Below are 16,862 nucleotides of genomic sequence, written 5' to 3' on the forward strand. Positions count from 1 at the left end.
ATTTCTTGAATGTCAGTTTACCAATTTACCCTACCTAGGGCTAGTGGTCACCTAGTCTCTAGAACCGAGCTCAGAAATGGGCATGTAGATGCCAGGGACCTCAAGAGAACCCTTCCAATGATATCAAAGAGAGTGATCTCTCACTCAATATGAGACATATTTTTCAATGAATGGTGTGTGTGTGTGTGTGTGTGTGTGTGTGTGAATGCAAGTGCACACATGCCATGGTGTGCATAGAAAAGTCAGAAGGCCACATTGGGTGTTGACTCAGACCTTCCACCGTGAAGTGGGGGTTCTTTGTTGTTTTCCCAATGTGCACACCAGGCTAACTAGCCCATGAGGCAGAGGCATTCCTCTCCCCATCTCTCATCTCCCCACAGGATTACAGACACTCAGTATTTGGCTTTTACATGGATCCTGGGGATTTGAACTCAGGTCGTCAAATTTATATAGCAAGGATTCTTATCCATCTCCCCCTGCCTGAGATACTGTAACACTGACCTTGGCTCTAGCCTGCCTTGGAGAACCACTCCATTTGTCTGGTAGACAGCCATCTATCTAGACCTGAAAGTTACAGAAAAGTCTAGAAGCCAGAGCAGGGCCCAGAGGCACATGCCTGTAATCCTAATACTCAGGAGGATCAGAGAAGTTCAAGGTCATCCTTGGATACATTGTGAGTTGCAGGCCAACCTGGGCCATGTGAGACCCTACCACAAAAAATACACAAAAAAGAAGCCACACTCCAAGTGATGGGTGCTGGTGTCTCCCTTAGGCAAAGTGAAACCAGTTGAGGACAGGACACCTCGACATCAAGGGGACCAGCAGGAAAGACAAGTTACTAGGGGCAAAAGCTTTATTTACATACCACTCATCTCCTCCCCCTCCACCCTGGAGTTCCTACCCCAGGAGGCAGAAGGGCCAGGGCCACGCCTGGACCCTGGCATCTGCCCAGCCCACGAAACACAGCACAGCCACTTCCATCTTGTCAGGATCCAGCCTCATCTTGAGGGCTTCCATATCGTCCCTTCTGAGTGGTCAGTCCACAGCGCTTCTAGTGGGGGGGCCGGAGCAGGGCAACCTGAGGCTCTGACCAGATGGGAGGTGGGACCCGTGCTGGCAAGGCCTGGAAGGTGAATAGGGAGGTGTTGGGGAGCTACTAGGGGATAGATGAATGGAAAAATGTTAGGGGGTCACTCGGGGATAGGTGGGGTCCAGTATTAGCCTCAATTCCTCCTGCACCTTGGAGTGAGGGCCACCTTCCTGAGTAGACTGGAGCAGGTGGCAAGGAGTGCCGAAGTTGGAGGGACACCTTGTCAGGGCCTGAGCTCCCATCTCGATAGGATCTGTCTCACCCGGACACCTCCCACCCCGGGTTGGGACAGACCCTGGACCCTACCCCACGGGATGAGCTGGTGGCTGACAGATGTCGGCGCTGTGCTCCACAGGAAACAGAGGACCACAGGTCAAGACTCTTGGGGACAGAACTTTTCTCAGGCTTTGGAGGGAGGATGTCCCAGCCCAGCAGACAGTGCTGTGGAGGGCAAAGGTTAAAGGCACCTGCCATCCCCAACTATGGAAAAGTCTCCTCTCTGGGGCAGCAGGTGTATCTAACCACTGGTTACCCTAGGTCACCCTCCCCAAGATGGATGAGATGATGTGGATATTAATGGAGCCCTTTCCACAATGGACTTGGCCTCGAACACCTAAGTTGCATGACCTCACTAAACCATCCTCGTGACCCCAATACTGAGGATGTTCCCTTTCTACCCACTTTGTAGGGGAGCCAAAGGGTCTTTTCCCTCTTCTCTTCCCCCAATTGCAGCTACTCTGTCCTTCACCAGGTAGGAGCAGGATACCCTTTGACTCCCATTCTGACTAGGAAATGGGATGCATGATGGAAACATAAAGGTCTGGGTTCAAATCCATCTCTCCTAGCAGCTCTCCTCAGCCTCTGTGGCCTGTGTGGGGCGGGGTACGGCAGTGGCTCTGGGAAACAGTGCTCCTAAGAGCCACGCCCGTGGCACCCAAGAGCTCAGTGAATAGGGCCCATGTAGACACCCAACTTAGACACCACGCGGGGGACGGGTTCCACACCAGCCCGGTGAAAGGAGCCTCGGAGCAAGTTCTCTTCAAGGCCAGCTCAGGATCCCGCCCACATATGCCTGCCTCGAGCCCCTGTGGGCAGGCAGCTTACCCACCCGGGGCAGGGCCAGAGTGTCAGATGCATCAAAGCTTTTCCGTCTGTGAATCCGATACCGGTGTGGGGGGTCCAGGATGGATAGGGGGATGCTGACCCTGTGTGGGAGGCACGGCATCAAAACCAGCAGGGGCCACCTTCTGCACCCTACCCTCAGTTGTAACTGTCCACTGGGACCTGCCAGGGATTCCAATGCTCTCGACACTCACCTGACTTGCGCAGGCTCCATCAGAGTCTCAGGACCCTGTTGGTCTCGGGGTACCCCACACAGGCGGCAGGGGGTACCTGGGTCCACTGGCACAGGAAACAGGCGCCGGTTGATACGGTAACAGTACACACCTGTGAGGCCCATGAGACACCACGTTTCCCCCGAAGCCAGGGAATTTGTTGCCAGGGGCTCTGGCTGTTCCTAGTCACATAAGCCATACCACCCATTGCGGAGTCACTCTGTGCCACTTTTTTCCAAGCCCTTCTCCTCCCAGAGTCTTGGGTCCACACTTAAGTTCCGGGAGAAATGTCCTCTCCGGGGCACTGAGAGCTACACCCCGCTATCTCGGAAAGCCGCTGGAGAGAGATGGTTACAAAGGGCAGGCCCTAAGCCAGCCAAAGCCCCAGGCCGGAAGGGATCCCACACTGCTCAGCAGCAGGCTGCCCTCCCTGGCTGGCCAGCTCAGAGTGACCTGGTGGAAGGGTACACTCACACTCGTGGTCCTCTTCTACACCACTGCTCTCTTGCAGGTCTGGGAACACAGCTCTGGGGGCGGGAGGGGGGTGATAAGCAGGATGAGTGACAGGGTCCCCTCCCCACCCTCGACACTCCTCATGCGCCCTTGTTTACTCAGGGGAGTTGCAAACACAGTCCTCTTCGTTGGTTTCTCGAAACTTCTGAAGCGTGGAGAAGAAGGCCTCGGGTTCGCTGGTGACTGTAGAGCTACTGTCCAGGGTCCCTGGGTGGAGCAAAGCACCGCTGGGTGAGTTAAGGCTGGATGGGCTGGGGCCCACCTCGCCTCTAGGACTCGTCACCCACTGTGAATACCAGCTCTGAGTACCAGCCTGCCCTGATATAGTCGATCACCCAAGATCACCCACGACAACTCCCTCACAGAGCCCTTAAAGGGGCCACACACTCATTTTATTAGAGAGACAGTAACTATGTAGCCCTGGCTGGCCTGGAACTCCATATATAGATCAGGCTGGCCTTGAACTTACAGAGACTGGACTGCCTCTGCCTCTTGAGTACTGGGATTAAAGGCATACGCCTCCATATGTCTTACCTACTTTTTTTGGGGGGGGGGCAAGGTCTCAGGTAGCCCAGGCTGGCCTCCAATTCAACCCTTCTGCCTCCACCTCCCAGTGCAGAGATCATAGGCAGACACCTGGCTTACATTCTTACTAGCTGAGGAAGAGTGGGAACCTAGACAAGGTTCCCACTCTGAGGAGGCTATATTCTAAAGGGTCAAAAGACTAGTCACCAAAGAACTCTGTGATGGGATACTGAATGCTGACACCTGCCGGGAAGCTGGAGGCCAAAGCCAGGTGGCTGAGTACCACAGGGCAGAAGTTCCGAGGGAGGCCTGAGAAGGCGACCAGAGCAGAGACCAGGGAAGTCAGGTGGATAAATCAAAAGGATACCCCAGCAGGTGAAGAAAGCGGGTGTCTGGCATGTGTGAGGAACTCAGGAAGGAAAGGCGACCAGAGGACAATAGAGGGCGGGGGTGGAGGGATGGAGTCCGAGAGGATTCAGGGACAGGAGTGTCAAAATCTGGTCAGCCATGTTTTTAGAGGACACATCCTTGAGGCTGAGAGGTGAGGGAAAGCGGGGCAGTTAAAGGGAGATCGTGGATTCTAGAAATGCACTAAGGAAGGTCTAGAGAATGTATTCATGGTCAGGACATGAAACACGTAAAAGGGAGGCAGAGTCGAGCTGGGCCCAAGGTCATTGCCTGACTTCTTAAGTTCACAGAGATAGGAGAAAGAGGGAGGGGGGGGTGCACACAGGAGGAGGTGGAAACCAGGATCCCGGTTACGGGTGTGGGATTAGATATTTTTAAATTACACTTTATTTTTATTTATGTGTGTCTAAAAAATTTTTAGTGGGGTGTGGTGGCATACACCTTTAATCTTAGCACTTGGGAGGCAGAGACTGAGGGATCTCTGTGAGTTCAAGGACAGCCAGGGCTATGTAGAGAGACCCTGTCCCAATATGCGCACACACCCCCACACACACACACGGTAGGGCTGGAGAGACGGTTCAGCAGTTAAGAGCACTGGCTGTGTCAGGTGGCGGCAGTGCACGCCTTTAATCCCAGCACTCGGGAGGCAGAGGCAGGTGGATCTCAGAGTTCTAGGACAGCCTGGTCTACACAGAGAAACCCTGTCTTGGAAAACAAGCAAAACGAAACAAACAGAAGAGCACTGGTTGCTCTTGCAGAGATTCAGTTCCCACCTCCACATGGTGGCTCACAACCTTCTATAACCCCAATTCCAGGCTCTGACGCCTGCTTCGGGCCTCCACAGGTACCAGGCATGCACATGATGCACAGACATACATACAGGCAAACACACACACAAATTAATAGCTAAAATGAAAAACCAAAAGCTAAAATGGCACAATTTCTGCTGCATGGTTTTAACACAGTAATGTTAAAGTAATGCTGTCAGGAGGACAGGAGCCCTCGGGTACCAGGAGAAGAGCAGCAGAGTGGAGATGTGCCCGCTAGGGTTGGGCAGGGGCCTGACCTCTATAAATGCTCAAATATAGAGCGGCCCTGATTCATTCACTCATTCAGCTTCATGTGTGTCCAACCCCGCCACTCACCTGCAATCCAATCATAGCCCAGGTATGGCCGGAAGTGCCAGTCACTCTCAGGCACTGTAGACTCTTGGGAGAATGTCACTTTGGGCTGAGGAAGTAGACGAGGAGGGCATGGGCTAGATCAGCAGGCCTGGCCCAGAGGAGGCCCCATTCCAGGAGAACAACGCACTGTGTCTTGACTTAAGACTCCAGGGTGGCGCTAACCTCAGCTGGGGAGCTCAGAAACCGGAAGGTAAGTCTGGCACCACTTTGGATGTGGCTTTGAACAAGCCTGGGCTCCAACCTCAGTCCTTCCATCTGTACAATAGGCTTTGCCTCCTTCTTCCCAAAGTGCTAAGAACTAATAGCAATAACTGGACACACCTCACTGGACCTTCTGGAAGCCTCACCCCCTCCAAGGGAGGCTTGTCCAGGAACACTTTGTCAGAGAGGGAAACTAAGGCTCAAAAAGCTCTCCCTGATTTTCGGGCACTCCTGAGTTACCTTAGATGGCTTGCTTGGTTGTGACAGGATGGATTTGGGGACCTGTGTCTTGTGAGGTCCCAGACCTTTTGGTCCTACCAAAGGCACTGGCCCCTTCAGGCCTTCAGTGGCTAGCCAGGGTGCTGAGGGAGGCCACAGTCCATCCTGGAGCTCCGGGTGTTGGCATGGGGCAGGTGGGGGAGAGTCCACTCTGCAGCTGTCCTTGCCACACCGGGTCATGTCAAACGTGTCTCCTCGATGACAGTCTAGTGGTGGGTCCTGTGAGCTTGGGGCCACTGAGGCGGCGGAAGAACTCTCTTGGGACGGTGGCATTTCTAAGTTGCTGCTGCTGCTATAGTCCGGGTGTGACTGCAAGAAACAGGTCCGGTTACCCAAGCAGCAGCCTGGCCAGCCCAGCCACTCTGGCTCGCTCTGGACACATAGGTCTTCATCCTGCTGTGGCCTCTGCATGTCCCAGCCCAGTCTCTTCCTCCCAAGGCCTCAGTTTTGCAACATAAGGCTGACCCTGGAAGCTTGGACATCGTCTCGGGGGGTAGGCAGTCTTTTCCTTGCCACCTGGGCATTCCCAAGGGGACCACCTACCTTTGACACTACTCTGGCCACTGACCGACACATGGCATCATGCCCAGCCCACAGCTGCTTCATCAGCTCCAGGCTGAGCAGCCGGAGCCGCACGGGGTCTTTCGTCTCTGCCATCTGGGGCATAGGTCACAGCTGTTCACAGCAATGTCACTGGCTCTGGGCTGCAGGATACTCACAGGAGGTGCTCAGGCTAGGTTCTACCTGAAGTCAGAGGATCAATGACAAAACATGAGGGAGGGAGGGAGGGAGGGAGGGAACCTGTCACACAGGCCTGAATTAAAACCATCACCAGGATTCTCCTTTACTGTGCAGTCTCACCCTGGTTAGTTAACCTCTCTGTGCCTCTTGTCCTAACCTGATTACCTACCATGCTGTCACGAGGGTAACACAGGACAGTGCATGTTCAACTCCTAGTCTGGCACTCGATAATTACTACTAAGCCAGCCCGGAGGATGTCTGGAAAGTCTCCAGCATTCTTAATCCCCACTGCTTTACGTGCCAATTGTGCCGTTTCTTTCCCCAAAAGACCACACCTCAGAAGGCTGGGCAGGGCTGTTTTTTGAATGAATATGGACAACAGGAAATGCTTACCTGCTGAGAGACTAAGGCTTCCACCTGGCCTTCCTCATGTGATTCCTGGGGCCGGTGAGATGGCTCAGTGGGTAGAGGTGCTTGTGGCCAAGCCTGACGATCTGAGTTCAATTTTCAGGGCCTACATGGTGGAAGGGGAGAGCTGACCCCCACAAACTGCCTTCTTACCTCCACACATGTGTCATGGCGTGTGCTTGCCCATACCCGCACACAAATAAAAAATAGTTTTTAAAATTATCATATAGGAAGAGACTAGTACAGAGTGCTAATTCAAAGATTAATAACGTGCTATCTGGTGCTGGCATTGAACCCCAGACGTGCAGCATTAAGCTTGTTCTCTGACACAAAGCTACCCCCGGCCAATCTTTCCTTCTTTTTTTTTTTTTTTTTTTGCACCTGTACCCCAAGGTCACATAACTACTAAGTGTCAAAATAAGGGTCTGAACTAAAATGTGGGTTCCTGGTTGTTGTGCAGAGGCTACTCCCCCTGACATTCAAGCATCTCCCTCCTGGTGAGAGGAGGGAGTCTCCTCAGAAAGTCGCAAGAGTTTTAAGGTTGCTTTAAACAACTTTGGACCGGGGCTGCCTGCAAGCTATTCAGGGGTGAATCCGAACCCATGCTAGGTGGGTTTGTCAGTGACGCAGCTGCCTGCCTTTGGGTCATATAAGTTCCCAAAGTGACCCCAATGCACTCATGGGTGAACCAGCTACACTTGTGTGCAATCTTTGCTCTGCTGTTGGCTGTTCTCTGGGCAAACAGACCTTTGTTGACACATGACTCCCGACTAAGCCTGGCCAGGTTGGTAGGTTCCTGGGAAACCTCCCCCTACTCCTGCCAGCTTTGGTCCTTCAGAGGTCCAGCTCAGAGACACCTCCTTTCTGCAGGGATGTCTGCAGTGTAGGGAAGCGCTTCCCACTTCCTTTACAACCACGGTTCCGGACTCCTCCACCAGCACCAGAGCTTTAACTCCGGGTTGGGTCAGAACCCCTGCCTGTTCTGTCCCAACCCTGCCACCCCACACGCCCCTGGGGACTCGGGTCTCCATGCAGTCTGCAGGGGGCGAGCAGAGAAGCAGACCTCAGACTCTCACTCGCGAACACCCACGCAGGGTGCACATCGGGCCTGGGCGCTAGCCCTTTCTCTACCTGGTCCAGCTGGACGTAGGCACACCTCTCTGGTCCCAAGATCAGGGGCCGCTTTGGATAGAAGGACTTGGACGCTCTCCACCCGGAAGCCCAGGTCCCCAGCAGCCCCCGGGCTCCGCCCCCTCTGGGTGGGGCCTCCGACAGTTGTCCTAATTGGGTAATGCTGGGGCGGGATCTCCACCAGCTGTCCTGATTGGCCAATTGGCCGGACCGGACCCCAGACAAACGTTATTTCGCATCCGGAAGCGGCAGTTTCAATTTGGGGGTGGGGCTAATGGCCCCTCGTTGCTGATTTGCTGATAATGTCAAGTCTACCAACTCGAATTTTACTGAATGGAAAGTAACAGAACTACAGGTTCCGATTGGTCAGTATGGCCCAGCTACGTAAATTTCGGATGATTGTGAAGCCTTGAGTGACTGCGGATGGGCGGGACAAGCAACGAGGGCAATGCATTCCATCTTTCAAGCTTTTTTTTTTAAGAGAAAATCATATGAAGCCTACACTTGCTTCAGACTAAGGGCTCCTCTCAGTTAGTGGGGGAGTGTTGATTTACAGGCTTTCCATATTGCCTGCTTTCTTTAACACTTCAAGTCTTTGTGAAGTGCCTACTTTGTGCCAGAGACATTGGAAGGCAAAGTTTTTTTTTTTTCCTGAGATTTTTGTGCATTTATTTATTTATTTATTTATTTTTATTTTTTTTAATGCCGAATGCAGTTTATTGAAGGAGGGAAGAGGTCTTAAATACAGGCTTACAGCACAATGGGAGAACCCTGGAGGGCAATGTTTTACAATCTTGCATCTAAGCTGTTAACAGATACACAGACAAGGAACTTCCCTTAAGCATTCAGGAGGGTGGAACCTGGCAGGGAATTAGCATAGGGAGGATATCAAGGTCAAGGTCAGCAAGCAAGGCAACAGTTACCCAAAATGGGGGCCAGGGCCCTACTGGTCCCCCTTCTGACTTAGGTTGCGTGGGAAGTCAGCAGGTCACCTTACCCGTCATGGAGACGCCTGCCCAGGCCACACAGGCTCTCTGTCTTAGTTGGTGAGCGGCCCCCAGGCATTACCCGTCTCTGAATACTCATTATCATACAGACTCAACTACGTGAGCTGTAGAGTGACTGCTGCCAAAGATCTCAAATTGGCACTGGGCTTGCAATCTGTGTTTTCGACACAGAAAAGACCAACAGAGGTCCTATCCCACCCATAGCCAGGAGGCTAAAGACAGCTGAGCCATTCGGAAGGCAAAGATTTAAGAGTGGGGACAGAGAGAGGAAAGTCGCTGGCAAAATTACAATATAGACAACAAAAATCTGGTCCTGTAAAATATAAACCGAAATTACCCGGACATGGTGGCGCACTCCTTTAATCACAGCTTTTGGGAGGCAGAGGCAGGGGGATCTCTCTGTGAGTTTAATGCGAGTTCCAAGACAGCCAGGGCTACACAGAGAAATCCTATCTAAAAAATAAAATAATAATAAATAAAAAGATTTAAGCCAAAATGTACTGTAGCTCAGACTGGCCTCAAACCGCTATGTCATGAGGATGATCTTAGATTGACTCCTTCCTAATCCTGCAGCCTTTACCTCCCCTAATACTGGGATTATAGGTGTATTCCAGCATACAGTTTGTGCGGTACTGGGGATTGAACCCAGAGCTCTATGCATGGAAGTGTGTTACCGTAGTGTTTTGAAGGGCACCGTGTTTTTAATACTCCCAGCTGTTAGCCGGTCTCCTTTCTCCCTGTCAGAGTCAGAAGGGCAGCCTGCCCCAGGGAAAGGCCGTGGAAGACACTTGAACTAAGCTTCCTGGAATTTGGTGGAAGGCGCCGTTCTGCTCCCACTGTCTGCATTTAACAAGCACAATTTTCTGATATTGCAAGCGCCTATTCTGTGCCAGGTATCGGGGTGGGGGCGGGGGAGCAGCAGAAATGAGGTGCCCTGTGAGAGCATCACAATCAATACAATGCCATGATGTGCTCGTGCACACCTTCTACCCCAGCACCCAGTAGGCAAGGGGCAGGCAAGAGTTCAAGGCCTGCAGCATGGTCTACACAATGAGCTCCAGGACAGCCAGGACTGCTACACAGAGAAACCCTGTCTCAAAAAAAAAACAAAAAATAAATAAATAACTATAAAAAATTAGCACTAGGAAAAAATGTTCGAGTGCCTCAATTGTCACTGCTGCTGCCACTTGTCACTATGACCGATACTCTGCTGATATCCTCCAGCTCTGTTGGCCTTTCAACATGGATCTAATACCAGCCACTCTACAAGGAGCTCCTGGGCTATCAGGACTGGTTTGGACTGCTGAGCTTCCTTCCTTGATTAGACGGCTACCAGATTCTCAGCCTCTCCGGCGTACAGATGGCCACTTTGGACCATCCAGCTCCATTGTGGAAGCCAGGCTAATAAATCCCCTTTTGTAACACATGCATACCTTGTTGGTTCTGCTCCTCTAGAGAACCCTGCTAATACAAATGCTCAATATAACACTACCACTGAGGCTGGACCTTCCATACGGCACCCTTGTTCACCACAGGCACCTCTAGCGCAAGCTCCCATCCTGTGGCTTATTCCAGAGTTTTCTCTTGCCCTAAGATTCACTCACTAGACACATATAGACTAAAGCCACAAAGACACACACACACACACACACACACACACACACACACACACACACACACACACATCTGGGCAGTGGTGGTGCACGCCTTTAACCCTAGTACTTGGGAGGCAGAGGCAGGTGGCTCTCTGTGAGTTCGAGGTCAGCCTGGTCTACAGAGTCAGTTCCAGGACTATACAGAGAAACCCTGTCTACAAAAACAAAAAGTATATATTTATAATGTCTTGAATTATCTGTTGGGTCAAGGCTGTAGCTCAGATGTAGAAAGCATGCTTAGCATGTGCAAAGCCCATGGTTCCACTCCTATTGTAAAAAGAAAAAATCAAAGGGCATACAAAGTGATTCACTGTACCAACTGTTGCTGAGGATGGGAAAAACTGGAACTCGTCCACTGCTGGCAGGGATGTAAATGCTGTAGCTACTTCAGAAAAAGGTTGGTAGTCCTTAATAGTATGTAACCCAGAAATTCCAGTCTGTGGTATCTACCAAGGAGAATTTATGTCCATACAAAGACCTGCACATGAATATTCCTATCAGCCTTGCACACTGGTACCACAAAAAAAAGCCAAACCATCTGACTGTGTATCAGCTGCACTCACTAGTGTCACAGAAAACAAAGGCCACATATTGTATAATTCCACTTACATGGAATGTTCAGAAAGAGCAAACTATAGAGACAGATCAGTGAATCCAATGTCCAAGTCTGGGGTGGGAATGGGGTGGAGGGTGTCACCACAGATGGAAATTCAAATTTGGGTTGTGTTTGGTTGCTGCACACTTTTTTAACATACTGAATTTTTTTTTTTCAAGTATTTCCCTGTGTAGCCCTGGCTGTCCTGGAACTTGCTCTGTAGCCTAGGCTGGCCTATAACTCAGAGATCCACCTGCCTTTACTTCTCAAGATCTGAGATTAAAAGCGTGCACCACCATGCTCTGCTGATTGAATACACTCTTAAACATGGACTTGCTGGACTGCAGCTTGAGCTGATAGTCCTAGCCAAGGGTGGCTGAGGCAGAATTTTAAGGTTGAGGACAGCTAGGGCTACACAGAGAGACCTTGTCTCAAAACTATGGTGGGGCCCAGGAGATGGCTCAGCAGGTAAATCTCTTTAGCTGTGAAACATGAGGACTCTTGGGTCCAATCAATAGAAGACATATAAAAGCCAGATGCAGCACACCTCGGAAACCCTAGCACTCTTATGCTAAGATTGAGGAGAGGTAGGTGGAGACAGAATAGCCTGTAAGCTCTCCGGCTAGTCTGGAGCATGTTTGGAAGCAAACAAGAGACACCCTGCCTCAACAAGATGGGGAGTGGTGCAGTAAGCACAGACTCCAAAGTTGTCCTGTGTGGCCTCCATGTGCATGAGATGGCACATCAATGCGTGGGCATGCACAAAGTTTCAAAGAGAGGTGTGTGTGCTGGGGACGTAGCTCAGATGGCAGAGTGCTGGTCTAGAGTACACAGAGCCCTGGGTTTGATCCCCAGCATGCACAAATTGAGCATGGCAATCCACACCTTTAATCCCAGCACTCAGAAGGCAGGTGGATCTCTGTGAGTTCTAGGGTAGCCTGGTCTACAGAGTGAGCTCTAGGCTAACAAGGCTCCATAGTAAGGGTAGAGAGAGGGCTCAGTGTTGACAGCCTTTGCTGCATAATCATGACAACCGGTTTTTTGGATCCCAGAAACTGCATAGCAACACCCTCCCCCATACACACACACACACACACACCAGCTTTGAAAGAAAATTTTTAAAAATGCGTGTACACATTGTGGTGTTTCAAATGGTGTACAGAATCTGACCCTTTTTGCCGCTCCTGTTGCGGGCAGCCCAGGCCAGGGCACCTTCATGGCCCTCCTGGAGTGTTACTGTCCTGGCCTGGCTGGTCTCTTTGCTTCCATCGCGTCTGCCTCCAGTGGCATCGCAGGCCCCTACTAAGATGTGGTTAGCTCTCACGAGCCCTCTCTCTCCTCAGGCACACCTGCCTCAGGAACACAAAACACCCTATTCTGCCCCGGGTCCTATCTGCTTTCTCCCTCACACAACTTTGGCCACATTCCTTCTGTTCTTGGAAGACAATGAGCACACTCTCACCTCAGGGCCTTTGCACATAACACCTTTCTTCTGACCTCCTGTCTTTTACCTAAGTAATCTTGGCTCTTATCCAGACAAGCTCCATAAAGGCAGGAGCACTGGGAATCAAACCTAGAGCCTCCTGCATGCTGGGCAAGACAATGGCAGGGACTCCCACCACCCACCACCACCACCACCACACACACACACACACACACACACACAATTTCTGTGTAGCCCTGGCTGGTCTCTGCCTCCCGAGTGCTGGGATTAAAGATGTGTGCCTGGGCTGGAGAGATGGCTCAGCCGTTAAAGGCTAGGCTCACAACCAAAAATAAAGATGTGTGCCACCACGCTCCGCTTTTTTTTTTTTTTTTCTTTTAAGACCATCTCTATGCAGGGTTGCTAGCCTGAAACTTGCTGCCTTGGAGAGGGGTTAGTCTCCCCAGCACCCTGTCACTGGAGGGTTAAAACCTGCATGCCCTTGGTTCCCCTCACTTTCCAGTGGGCAGATGAAGCAGGGATGAGTCTGGTTTTCCCTGAGAATAATTAACTCAGTGTGTGATATGAGGCAAGGTCTAGAACACCTTTCCCTGTGAGCCACCACCCATTGGGGCAGCAGCAGCAGCAGCAACAGCAGTTTGCTAATGACAGAAACCACCCCCACCTCCTGCATGTGCACACTTGGTAAACTTTGTTTCACATACACGTGTACTGGATCGTGGTGCATTTTTGGTAGAGGGTAAAGAGCACATTTGAAAGCTGACAGGCTTGAGGAAAATAAGTGTTGGGCTCAAAGGGAGGCTTCCCCCTCTCTTCCTTCCCCTCCCCAATCACCCCAAGACACTAGGACATCATCAGCACATCTAATTTCTCTGAACTTCAGTTTCCACAAAGGGGCTGAACAAGCTGAATTCTTAACACACATTAGAATGTCCTAGAACTGTGTCCGCCCACAGGCTTCCAGGAGCATCTGAGCTCCCCCCAAGTCCTGGACTGCTAATGTGTGAAGAGCACCGCTCTCCTCAAACACTGGAGCAGCCCTTACAGAGCCCGCTCTAGCAGGGGAGCCAAACACAGCACCTCCTGAGATGACTATTCTGGAACACATGCATATCCTGTGTGCTGCCCTGGGTAAGCTGTCAGTTCAGGGTGACGACGATGGCACTTGTACACAAGCAGAGGGGGCAGGGAGGGAGGGCTTGATCTGAAGAAGCAGGGAAGAACTTGGGCCTCCAACCTGGAGGGGCTCTGGATGCTTGGAGTGTGGCACAGGTTAACTCCAAGTGAAAGGCCATAAAGGTAAGGGTGGGAGAGAGAATAGCAGGAGGCAATCATCTGTATCAGCCCAGAGTACTTTGATGGAGAAGAGGTTAGGGTCTCGGAGATTCATACAGAAAGTGACAGATCAGGTACAGTATGTGTGACAGTCGACTTCATGACCCCTCAAGTTTGTGGCCTGGGAATCTGGAACGATGTAGTTACCATCAGCTGAGCTCAAGAATTTCTGAGACAGATAAGTGGGTGGGGAGACAAGAAGTAGCCACCAATGGCCTTTTCCCCTCTAAAGGGCCCTTCAAACCAGAAAGGTCATAGCTAAGTTCTCAGAAGGACAAGTAGGGTGGCCCGCTGAGTCACTGATGGTTTACATGAAAACTGAGTGTGTGGAATTACAGAGAACTCTGTACTAGAGTCACTCTGGATCTCCCGGCCCTCAGAGGCTGCGTCTTTTCTTCTCAGACAAGCCCACAGATTTTGCAGGGCCACTGCCAGGCAGAAAGCTCACACAGGGTCACAACTGGGGCTTTATTTTAGTTTCCAATACAACAGCAGAGATACAGGTAACTCAGACAGCTGCATCACCTTAAATATACCAGAAGCAAACTCACTGTGTCAGGAGCCTTTCGTGCCCCAGCCAAGATCACACAACAGTTAGCAGCAAGAAACTAAAGTGCTCCGCTAAACGTCTCAGGTACAGGCTCTCCCTGGTGGTACAAATGGAATTTTTACTTATACAAGCTCAAAATTTCATTCATTACTCAGGGGCTATACTGAAAAAGAGTTTATTCTATTTTTTCCCCAAAGAGAATACAACATTCGTTGGGATGTGACACTGATTTGTCTTGACCCACTGTGAGGTGATTCCCATCTGTCCAGGCTGGCAATACACTCACAACTTCTTCCCATTCCATGCTGACCTTGACCAACACCATCACCGTCCCAGCAGACAGGGTAGACTGAGGGGCAAGTGAGCACACAGACATGGGCAGGAGAGGAAGGACATGGCCACAGGCACCCAACCAGCAGGACCTTGTCCCCAGGGGAGCTCCTGGCTATGGGTTTCTGGGAGGGGCTGGGGCCCCATGGTTTGTCTCTAAGACTCTCTATCTGGTCTACAAAGGCTTCATCACCCCGAAACTGCTTTTCTAAGACAGCCAACCTTGGCGACTGGACTCTTCCCCACTGTGACCAATAACAAAGTCAACATTCAGCAGTGGGAAGTTCAGAGTCGACAGGAGGCTAAGCAAGCAGCAGCAGGTTTCAGGAGCAGAAGAGGTTTGGGGGTCGGGGCAGTAGGAAAATGGCGGCCAGGCTTCTCATGCTCTTGTGTGGCCAGCTGCAATCATTGGCACAGGGTACAGTCTAGAGGACGGCGGCCAGGGAGCTTGCAGCAAGGCGGGATGAGCTGAAGTTAGGGAGGTGAGCTCCCAGGCTTGCGTGCCCCTCAGCGCTAGGTCAGACAGAGGGCTCTCTTCTGTGCCTACCTCCTCCAGACACCCCAGGCAGCCCCATCCTCCACCATTCCTCCTGCTACGTCCTTTAACCACCTGACCAACTAGCTCCCACTAGTAAACCAGGACTAACAGGCCCCACCTGACCAACTAGCTCCCACCAGTAAACCAGGACTAACAGGCCAAGAGCTGAGATAGGAGCAAGGGCCGCAATGGCAAGAAGGGAGGCAAGTCCCATCTCATCGTGATGGCCGACACCAACAGCACTACCACACCCGATACCCTAACCCACACACCTTCTCCTGAGTTCTCCCTCAGCTCTGGCTGGCAGAGGTCCCAGCTTCCCAGACGAGCTGCCTGAGTCTAAAGCCCAGGGCGTGTTGAGCCTGGCCGCCAAGCAAGTGGGGAGAAGCGCTGAAGCTGGGGGCCACACAAGATACAAGTCCCGGGACAAACCCGGCCCTTCCAGAACTACCCTGAAATCTTCCGGGGCGTCCAGTCATCCCAACATTGTCTTTCTCTGTAGGTGTGCTCCGGTTGGAGAAGGTGGGAGTGTCTGCCTGATGCCTGTGAGGGTTCCCCTCAGTCATTCTGCAGGGTGCTACCCTTAGGAAGACCTTATCAAATGAGCAGTGAATTTCAACCAAGTGATCATGATGAGCAGACACGGACATGCATGACTCCTTGGTGCTGAGCCGTGCAATCCTTGTCAGTCTCCTTTAGGGTAGGAGCCAGGGTCTTCCTGCAGGGTCGGGAGTAACTGGTGCTGAGGGCTCAAAACAGTACAGGACTGTGGGTGCTTTCCTTCTCTCTGCAGTGGCCAAGGACTGGAGCTGACGGGAGGCGCGGCCCTGCCTCTTCTCAGTGCAGGCCTGCCCCAGCTGCCCACTATCTGCTGGGCTGCAGGTACTGGTGTGTGAACATGTTGAGTTCACTGTCCAACCAGCCAGCTTTATTCCTGTGAAGACAAGACTGCTGTACAAACGGCTGACAGGGACAGGTCACACTAGCCTGTCTGAACCTTCATTTAATCCTTCCATAGCATTTTCCCACTTTGCAGATGAGGAAAAGGAGGTCACAAGCTGATGGGACAGAGCCAGGCTTTTTTAAAAAGAGGTGGGCTAAGACAGAATCTCAGTAGCCCAGGCTGGCCTAGAACTCACAGCCATCCTCCTGCCTCAGCCTCCCATGTACTCTGATTATAGGAGTGAACCACCATGACTGGTTTCAGGTTTTTCTAGTTTCAGGTTTTGTTGCAACCCAGATTCCCAATTCTATGGAGGCCAGCTTTCCTGATTGACTAGTGAAGGTCTGGGTGCTGGCTCAGCCTGTCTTTGTGGCCACCAGCAGCAGACACTGTCCCGAGAGCCCCAGCAGGTGACAGTGTGTCCCGGTGGTGGGCAGGCGGGGCAGCGAGCTGAAACCCCGAGTGCCTCTTCTCTAGTTCTGTCCTCTTTGGAACTCTGACATCAGAGGTGGGGGCAGGCTATGCAGGTCCCCATGTGCTGATGTCATCACGGCCTGAGTAGGCTGAGGACTTCGAGTACTTCTACCTCCAACTGTGGCTGTCATGAAATTATAGCCTCATCTCACAGATGAGAGCCACAGGACACAAGAA

The 16,862-nt window shown here is 51.7% G+C and overlaps 2 protein-coding genes across 7 annotated transcripts in view; both read right to left on the bottom strand.

Annotated features, from left to right (window-relative positions):
- Positions 1–835: 835 nt before the first annotated feature.
- Positions 836–7,953, bottom strand: LOC114685527 (migration and invasion inhibitory protein). 3 transcript variants are annotated; one of them, XM_028860152.2, is made up of 11 exons: positions 7,815–7,948; positions 6,669–6,789; positions 6,078–6,278; positions 5,496–5,843; positions 5,016–5,100; positions 3,036–3,144; positions 2,899–2,951; positions 2,407–2,536; positions 2,199–2,295; positions 1,397–1,531; positions 836–1,123 (listed from the first exon to the last, which is right to left on the bottom strand). In XM_028860152.2, the coding sequence occupies exons 3-11, from the start codon at positions 6,198–6,200 to the stop codon at positions 1,052–1,054; spliced, it is 1,152 nt and encodes a 383-aa protein (XP_028715985.1). In that variant the 5' UTR covers positions 6,201–6,278; positions 6,669–6,789; positions 7,815–7,948; the 3' UTR covers positions 836–1,051. The 3 variants fall into 3 exon arrangements, with proteins under 3 accessions (XP_028715985.1, XP_037059067.1, XP_037059068.1); XM_037203172.1 differs by having other exon boundaries at positions 6,669–6,810; XM_037203173.1 differs by lacking the exon at positions 836–1,123 and having other exon boundaries at positions 1,403–1,531; positions 2,195–2,295; positions 7,815–7,953.
- A 6,346-nt stretch (positions 7,954–14,299) lies between these two features.
- The window catches only part of Mfn2 (mitofusin 2), a 30,894-nt gene continuing 28,331 nt past the window's right edge, over positions 14,300–16,862 (bottom strand). For 3 of the 4 annotated variants that reach the window (XM_028860139.2, XM_028860138.2, XM_028860137.2), the window contains one exon: positions 14,300–16,202. In XM_028860139.2, the coding sequence (XP_028715972.1) occupies positions 16,133–16,202 (70 nt within the window). In that variant the 3' untranslated portion in view covers positions 14,300–16,132. The remainder of the gene's footprint in view (positions 16,203–16,862) is intronic. The other variant, XR_003733469.2, reaches the window with a different exon arrangement.

The sequence above is a fragment of the Peromyscus leucopus genome, chromosome 2 (genome assembly GCF_004664715.2).
Source record: "Peromyscus leucopus breed LL Stock chromosome 2, UCI_PerLeu_2.1, whole genome shotgun sequence".
Taxonomy (NCBI): domain Eukaryota; kingdom Metazoa; phylum Chordata; class Mammalia; order Rodentia; family Cricetidae; genus Peromyscus; species Peromyscus leucopus.

Excerpts from the sequence above, each read along its gene's own strand:
- LOC114685527 (XM_028860152.2), bottom strand. The coding sequence starts at position 6,200 with ATGCCCCAGATGGCAGAGACGAAAGACCCCGTGCGGCTCCGGCTGCTC. Across the intron at positions 5,844-6,077 it reads TGGCCAGAGTAGTGTCAAAG|TCACACCCGGACTATAGCAG; the intron begins GTAGGTGGTCCC and ends TGTTTCTTGCAG. Across the intron at positions 5,101-5,495 it reads AACCAAGCAAGCCATCTAAG|CCCAAAGTGACATTCTCCCA; the intron begins GTAACTCAGGAG and ends CTACTTCCTCAG.